This window comes from Synchiropus splendidus, chromosome 15, assembly GCF_027744825.2.
Source record: "Synchiropus splendidus isolate RoL2022-P1 chromosome 15, RoL_Sspl_1.0, whole genome shotgun sequence".
Taxonomy (NCBI): Eukaryota; Metazoa; Chordata; class Actinopteri; order Syngnathiformes; family Callionymidae; genus Synchiropus; species Synchiropus splendidus.
In genome coordinates this window covers 4,390,954-4,399,823 of record NC_071348.1, presented here as the reverse complement: position 1 = coordinate 4,399,823, position 8,870 = coordinate 4,390,954, and the positions used below count along the sequence as shown (strand labels likewise).

The following is an 8,870-nucleotide window of genomic DNA, read 5'->3' as shown; positions in this document are numbered from 1 at the left end:
TTTATTCATTGAATTTTGGCATCTTACTTGCTGTAATGTACACAACCATATCATTTCTGGAGTGTGGGAGGAAACCAGAGTTCCTGGGCAAAACTCACGCAAGGGGTGAGACCCAAACTTGGTGGCCTTCTGAGTGTGGAGTTTGTTCAGTGTCGAGGTGGTGTGATGTCATGGGTTGAAATCCTGGGGCAAGTTCCAAATACCTGGTGGAGAGTTTATCAACATCGAGCTCCTTTGAAGTACAATATAAAGACGAAACATCATGACACATCTGTCAAGTTCAGTCAACATTTTATTTACTGCAGTCTGAAAATTCAGCTTTAATACAACAGATAAATACACGTGCTTTCACGCCTCGGACAGGAACCCTCCGTTACAGGATGTAGAGCTCCATGAGGAAGTCTTTAGGAACGATGCCGATGAGTCCGTTCTTCTCTCCGACCCACCAGCCGTACTTGTGGTACTCCTAAAAGAGTAGACGGTGATTGCCTTTACTCACAAATACCAGTCAAATACTGCAGGATGACGTGGCTATTATGGCAAACTGAAACATTCCTGGTCGCCTAAGCACAGCTACTGATCGAGTTGATGGCATCGTCCTGCGGATGGCTATATAAAAAGCTCAATTATTTAAGTTAAACTGCAGAACAAATGTGTGAGGAACCTTTAGACCTTCAGTCTTGTTAGCATTCATGTTGCTAGCATACACAGCAAATATGATAGCTTCACCCATAAAGCTATTTTTGGACAGCTCACCATAAACAACCAGCACTCTTCATACCATCCTTGATAGCGCGTATCTGTTCACGGTCAGCAGCCTGACCTCTGACCTTTCAAACCTCCACCAACATCCCGACCACGCACACATCCACGCCAACCCACTTCAGCGCGCCGGCCACGTCAGACGTAAATCTGTCAGGCCGTGACAAGCAGCGGCTCCAAATGGCCGTCGGCTGGCGAGGAGGCGAGCGAATTGTCGTCTCTCTCTTTGACCAAGAGCCTGAACTCTCATCAAAGCCTGCGCCGCGCATGAATCAAGGCGGGAGATCACGCTCTGCCAAAAGTGAAGGAAGAAGAACCTGCACAATGTTCCCAAGTGCACTTGAACACACCACATCTGTCTCCTGTTAGTGTGAGAACCTTGGAGAGTGGAGCGGCTGACTTGGCTAATGAGCTGCTGATGGACACTTCATCATGTCCGACACAAACTGGCCGACTCCCCGACAAACACTTTTACACTCGGGCGATGATATGAACGCTGTAAAAAGTAATGAGCGCCGATGAATTATGAGCAGCAAATTAACAGTCGCTCCAAGAAAATGTCACGTCCCTTTCATTAATGTGTCACATGATGAACAGGTCGTTTGGCGGCGACACCCTGAGGGCGTCATGTTGCAGCGTGGCAGGAAGGGTGCGCAGCGGCAGCCCACGTCCTCACCTGTCTCTTTCATTTCTTCTACACTGAGCAGATGTTATCTCCACAGCTCATATTAGTCAGCTGCTTCTGACTTCTCTCCAGAAATACCTCCACACTTCAGCAGAGCTCTGCAGCTCCAGCTCAGCCAGGAGGGAGTCGGCTGCAGTCTCCACGGATCCCTACCCTCGACAAACCTGAACAGATATTGGTCAAACACTGACATCCAAACAGGTTTTCCTCACCCATGAAAGAAGTGGGAGGTAAAAATAAAAAATAAAAGGTAAAATCATATCTCATACAAGATTGACTATTAAATTCATTTATTTTTAATAAATGAAAACATTATTTAATTCACTTAAAAGCATGTTTTATAATTTGTCATAATTAAACTATCTCCCTAATATTTTATACATAAATGATAATTTAATATCATATTCAAAGTCAGATTTTTATTCATTATTCTACTTGTTTTCCCTGTCATTTATTTTATATTTTCTAATTAAAAGTCTGTTTTTTAAATATTTATTTCTACTCCTGCTACTGCCATGCATTTCCATGCAGTTTCTATATTCGATACCAATATGACCCCCTGGTTTTGGTGAGGCCCCGCCCCCGGTGAAGACAGTATGTAACATCACAAAAATGACTCAGTATCGCAATGGACGAACACTCTACTGGATATTGTGCAAATGGACAGATCGGTTGCGCGAATGCATGGTGCAAGCATAAAAAATGTGAAATCCTGGAACTCAATATATGTTAAGATCAGAGATAGAGTGGAAAATGACTGTGTATAATACTGACTGTTTTTTGTTCTTTTTTTTGCTTTAATATATATTCTGAAAACAGAGGCTCTGGGGGGTGCCGCCAGAAAGTTGGGAGGGGGGAGTTGATGTAAATGCAATTCATTTCTTGTATTTTCCTGACAAATTGTTAATAAAAAAATCAAAAATTTGATACAAAAAAAAAAACAAAAATGACTCAGTAGATCCAAAGTCGGAGTAGATTGACTTGTGAATCTCGTGAAGAGTGGAGTAGGAAACGCTCCTCCCTGTTCAGAACAGTGAAGCGACCAATAGCAGAGAGTTTTGAGCCCGCACCTCCATGAGACATGCTAAAAACCATTTTAACAGATCCTAGCTGAGACAGTGACAATGTCTGCCCCAGACTGTGACAGAGTCAAGTTAGTTTTCTACACATTAGTGTAATTTAAAGAAGGAATAAAGCAAGTCAATAATGAAAGGACAGAGACACACAAGTGCAGATGAAATGAAACTACATGTTTCAGAGGCAGCGAGACACAAACATTAAAGACGGCGAACTGCGTCATGTTGACGCTGTGTTTACGTTGTATCAAACCACTCACCGAGAGTGAGCCTTCACATCTGTCCATTAGTTTTATGTGCAGAAGGGGGAGGTTGGTCAGCATATCTGGACATCTCCCTCCCTTCCTCACCCCCCCAGACAGGCCCTAAAATCCACACCTTGGTCCGACTGGGGGGTCTGGAGGCTGTTACACTACAGCTATTCCTGGACTCTGGAATGGGGGAGGGACAAGGAAGAGGGAGAAAGGAGGATGGGGGAGGTAAAGGAGGCCGATGCAGCTGGCTGCTGCAGTCCAGACGGGTTTTATGGTCATTGCCCTCGCAGCAGGCCACAACCCCCAACACCAAGGTTTCAGCTAATGGCACTCCGAGTCCCAGTGAAAGGGCAACTTGATTCTTGGAGCTTTTGGGCGCACAAAGAGCCATAAACGGACATTTGGGAGCATTGATCCGTCTGCCTGCTTCGTTAGCTTCCTCACCACAACACAGGCTCATTATTCAAGTTCTGATCAATGGAAAAACGTAACACACGAGGGCGACTTTTGGGAGTTTAGTTTCAGAATTAAAACATAAAATATGGACTACTTTAATATTTTACATGTAGCTCTTGTGTTTAGAAAAGATGGGTTCACTAAATAATCAACCACATGGTTTCATAATTTGTTTAATATAAAAAAATAATAACAAAAATAATAATTCATGGATCAACACTTTCGTTTTTTATTAAATTGACTATAATTTATACACTTATTTTATTTTTAAAACACTTCATAGGATTGAATGATTCTAGTTGAAACATTCAAACGAAATAAACAATTTAAATCACATCAAAGGTATTTTCCGAAATTGCGTTGAAATAATGGAAGCAAGCAGATTAATGGCACAATTGTCATTAACACATTTAATGACTAAGAGCTGCACCGACGTGATCTTGAGCAAGAAGCCAGAGCAGTGAAGTTATTAGAATAAACGGAAAAACAAAACAGTAATAAGTAATTTAAAAACATCTAGGACAAGCGATGGTTATATTGTGTGTGTGTGTGTGTGTGTGTGTGTGTGTGTGTGTGTGTGTGTGTGTGTGTGTGTGTGTGTGTGTGTGTGTGTGTGTGTGTGTGTGTGTGTGTGTGTGTGTGTGAGCACCGTCTGACAGGTTTGTGTTGGACGCTTTCCAGCCACTAGATGTCAGAATTGACCTGAAGAGAACCTGCCGGCAGAGTCGCACCACGTGACTCACCAGCTCACTCACGCAGCAGCGGTAAACACTGACTCGAGCTCAAATACAATCGTATATTGAAAACAATTACAAAAGCTAAAGGCCTGATGTGTGAAGTCAAAGATACCCAGGCGTTTATGACGGGAGATGGCTGTGTGCCTTTAACGGCTCTGGGGCCCAGGTGAGCCTGTCGTTCATGCGGCGAGGTGACGCAGTGTCTGGTGTGTGTTTCTCTAGCGAGCAGCCCAGATGGAGGCAAGTCCAGCCTCCGCCAGAACCGAAGCCAGTGTGTCGGCTCGATCCGACTCCTCCGGGCAGCGATCCAGCTGCTGCCCCTAACACACTTCCTCTAAAACCTCTGGGGTGCCTGGAGCGCCCCCTGCCAGCACCTCATGCCCCCCCTACTCACCTTGCTCAGGATGTAGATGGCGTCTCCACGTTTGAAGGACAGCTCATCGGGATGGTCGCCCACACAGTCCCACACTCCCTGATAGTAATTTGGATAATCTGTGCTTTTATCTGGAGACAAGAGCGACTAGTTTCACTTCAACTGGGATTATCACTTGCAAATAAGGAAGTTAACCCAGCTTTTCACCCAAAACCGAAGCCACGGGTATTCATAGTTCCCGTCACCTGAATGTCACTTCTGCTTCTACTTTAAATAATAGCCAACATTAGGAGGCTCCTGACGGTGTCACTAGTGAGCACATGACAATGTGAAGAAGTCTGAATGAGTCTGAACAGCTAAAGCATCAAAGTAAGAACCTGAAGGATGGAAACAAGGAGGCGCACCTGCAGCAGGTGGTTTCATGGGTGGAGCTGCGACTGGAGGCTTGGAGACAGTCGGCTTGGGATCTTCCTCTGGAAGCACACATGAACTGTCAATCGCTCAGGAGGAAAACTAAACTTCAATCCCCATCACTTCATCATCAAAGCCTCATCTGAGCGTGTGTAACCAGAAGTTGGACCTGGAAGCTCCTCGTAGATGTCGTCGTCAGTGGGTGGCACCTCAGTGTCATCATACAGGCCCTGACCCTCGTCGTCCTCCTCTGGAATCATCCCGGACATATCTGCAACGTTCACACTGGAGTGAGTCATTCTGTCAAGCCACTTTCAGAGGCTAAAACACTGTCCACCTCTCAACACAAAGTCTATCTGCTTCACCCAGTCCTCCGCTTCTTTCACCGACGACGCACAAAACTGTGACAGAGAATGAGTGATGAGTGTTTCAAGCTCTAAACTTCAGGTCACAGCGGCTGTGAGTCTGCACCACCTGATACACCCTCTTGTCCGGAGCAGAGATTTCAAAGCAGCAGTCCTTCTTCGAGTCCTTGCGTAAGGTGTTGATGATTTTCACCTTGTAGCCGTCGATGTTGAACTCTCCTTTCTGCTGCTTGTCTATAGGAAATCGAACCACGTCACGACGTTGGCAGAGAAGAACCGTCAAAACATGTACCTTTCTCATGGCCGTAGTAGTAGAAGGTGTTGTGACTCAGAGCGCACCATCGTTTCTGCCACTCTACTCCAAAGAAGCTGTGATCTGCAGAGGAAAGAGTAAAGGATACTCTAAAGTTGCTGAGTTACTTGGATTATAATCTGCTGGCTAAACAACTATGGACTGGAGCTGGTGGGACTCACTTTGATGTGTGGGATTCAGTGAGTCCAACTCTTCAGATACACAAGCTTCTCTAAACCATTGCTGGCAACACACTATGTAGACTTTTTCTCTCTGTAGGACTCATCTCTCCTGACTCACGGGTTATTTACAGATCCAATACCAGCAAATGCACAGTCAACCATGATCCAAGCCGATCTATATCCTATCTGTTTTCATTACAAGTGACTTAAACACGAAAAGCCAGACTGAATAGATGAGTTTTGTCTTGTTAGATTTGGGTCAAACTTCATGACCATGCCTCCAGCAAATCTTCACTTGAAGAAGTGACGCACCCTTCCTGCGTTTCTCCAGGTACCCGGCCTTCACGACGGATTGCAGATCCTGGGCTGCTACAGGTGGAGACTGCTGGGAACCTAGAGGAGATAGAAGGATCCAAAACAAAGGTCAATATGTCACGACTGAGTTCCACAAATAACTTCCTGCCTCTCCTCAATGGTTTCCTCCACCTCAAATCTGTTTGAGATCGAAGCTACAGCATGTTGTTTAGCGCTGGTGCTAGCATTTGCGTGCTCAACAAGGGCTTTAATGAAGAAAAAAAAACAGGTAAACGGAAAGGAAAGAGAAACAAATCTGCTCTTCTCAGTCATTACGTAGGTTAGATGTGCTACATGCTGCTGATGTGTAGCTATGTTTATGTCAACAACCCTCAATAATATTCACAAATACTGACTCCTATGAACTGCATGTACCCCACTACGAGTGATCTACAATTGTGTAAACGTGCAAAATAGTGACCATTAAACATAAACATCAGGCCCCATAATCAGCATTTCAAATGAAAGCCCCTGTAATATTTGACCCAAAATGTAAACACTAAACTGAATGTTTCACCGCTGCTTCAGACATGCCTGTGTCCAGCCACAGATCACTTCTTGTGTGAAGGGTGAGCAGTAAGTAAACATTGGTGTCTCACTTTCAGAAGTCTCCTCATCTTTATCCGTGCGCTCCGACTGCAGCGACTCTCCGTCGTTGCTGTCCACGTCGTCTTCATAGATGTCCGAGTCCTCTCCACCTAAAGAGAGGCATCAGCAAACACAGGAACTGGTCAGACGGGAAGAGGAAAGGTCTTTGTCATGCGGTCGTGCCGGCTCTGTGTTTAACTTTAGGTCAAATATCAGTTATTTTATCACAAAAATTAAAACAGTGATAATGTTTTGTTTGTTTCCCTTGACATTGGCAATAAAGCTGATTCAGATTCTAATTCAGAAAAAAATCTGGAAAACTTATTGACTTTAAAAAATAGGGGGACAATTTTAAACAAATTAGCGAATCAAAGGCCAACACACAATTTAGTTTAAAAAAACTTTCACTGGTGAGCAATTAAAGTGAATATAAACACTATGGAAGAGTAAAAAAAAAAAACCTCAAACTTGATATGTGAAAATAAAAAAGGTGTCACAGAAGAAGCCTGAATTGTTTGAAATCAGAAATTCCAGCTTGGTAACACAAACTGAACAGCTAATGAAACCTTGTCAGTGTTGACAGAGCAACAGCCTGCTCGCTTCTACACTGTGCCTGTGGTTAGATGTCCAAACTAGCACGACACACTGCACTTTTAATGGTATATTTCCTGTTACACGCACAGTCGAAACCAACAAAACCACAGAAAAATACATAAAAAAATGTTTGAGCTTGATGTTAGGATGAGACATCAGTTGCATTATGGAGGGACAGTGGAGCATGAGATTTTTGTAAATTGTGGCCACAATAAAATTGGATCTTTAGACTTGTTTGAGAAACACACTGATTACAAAATGGGGGCCGTGCCCCTAGCACGTTAAACTGCTCTTACTGGTCAGAATTTGTTTTAAATTTAAATGTAGAGGTCTTAAAACTGGAAAATATTTAGGTTCGAAGATGATCCACTCATTCAAACTACACTGCTTGGACTGGCTGGATGTTTTCTAATGTTGTTTTGCACTTCAGGTCAGGTGCTCAATGAACACAGAATTTAAGAATGAAAAAAAAAAGGCAAAATTAAATAAATCGTATCAGAACTTTCCCTCAAGGTTTCATCCTTAAAGGTCAATAAAAATTCAAAACACAAGAACAAACATACTCACTTTTGTCCTTGAAGTCATGCTGAAAACTGTTGAGAGGACATAAACGCAGTTAAAAAGTGAAACCTGTTTAAATGAAGGCAGCTTGAACAAACCTCTGTTTAACCTCTCTGATGCGCTTGAGGAAGACTTCTCTCTTCTCCTTCACCTTTTTGCTCAGGTTCTCCCCTTTCAATCCGTCGGAGAGGAAACTTTCTAAATCTGATTGAACAAGGCTGCGGTTTAATTCAAAGCACTCCACATTTCAATGCGACACAAAGGAAGAAACGTATTTGCTAAAAGATGAAGGTCCACCACGTTGAAGTTCCGCTTCCTCTGTCGCTCAGCGGTCACATTTGAACCTGGACTTTTCTCACTGCCTCTCCCTTAACATGAACAGCGTTTCCGAAAGAGCCCGAAGATCCACGAGGGGTTACCTGAAATAAGCGTCGTCAGCTCTTCGGGAATGGAACGCATTGTGTCCTCCGAGGCGATTTTCACGGAGAAAGAGTCGGAACCAAAACAACCCGCACTTGACACGGAAGCTGCAGTGGACACACGCTGACACGCGCACACGCACGCGCACACGGAAGTATTCATTCTCAGTGACCACACACACACGCACACACACTGACGTTTATTGGTCCATCATCGCTGCTTGTTTATTTCCTGCGAGAGAATTGATGGTCAGCAGATGTTTACTGACAAATAAAGTCAACATTATGAACCCTCTGATTGATCCCAGATCATATTTCACAGTGGGAGTTAACTCTGTTATTTATGTGCCCACATTGTAAATCAGAGAAGATTACCAACAGGTCATAATGTAATTGTTTACGGCCAGCTGTTTATTTATCTGAGAGTTATGAGCTGGCCGATCGGCGTGCAGAGAAAGAGGAACACCACAGGAGCAGTGTGTGGTTTTGGGTGGCTGCTGGACTGCTGGGTGGCAGGTGGCCTTCTCTGTTGAGGTCATCTTTGTCAGACCACTTGATATTTTCGGTTTGTGTTCAGCAAGGTTGGCGAGTCATAACTAGCATAAAGAACAAACAAAAAAGATATATCTTGTTTGTGCACACTGGTGATGAGGGTTGTGGGTTCAAATCCAGAAGTCCAGTTTTTGTTGTTTTAATGCAGGAGAGGTGAAAACGTTCTCTGCTGCAGGGGAACCATCAGTCTTTGGGGAGATTAAAAAAAA

At 43.9% G+C, this 8,870-nt stretch overlaps 1 protein-coding gene across 1 annotated transcript; it reads right to left on the bottom strand.

The window, feature by feature from the left end:
- Positions 1 to 289: 289 nt before the first annotated feature.
- skap2 (src kinase associated phosphoprotein 2) lies at positions 290 to 8,212 on the bottom strand. Its single transcript, XM_053887907.1, has 12 exons — positions 8,110 to 8,212; positions 7,789 to 7,894; positions 7,697 to 7,722; positions 6,547 to 6,645; positions 5,906 to 5,986; positions 5,412 to 5,495; positions 5,229 to 5,353; positions 5,092 to 5,155; positions 4,924 to 5,025; positions 4,748 to 4,816; positions 4,365 to 4,474; positions 290 to 466 (listed from the first exon to the last, which is right to left on the bottom strand). The coding sequence occupies exons 1-12, from the start codon at positions 8,147 to 8,149 to the stop codon at positions 374 to 376; spliced, it is 999 nt and encodes a 332-aa protein (XP_053743882.1). The 5' UTR covers positions 8,150 to 8,212; the 3' UTR covers positions 290 to 373.
- Between the last annotated feature and the right edge of the window lie 658 nt (positions 8,213 to 8,870).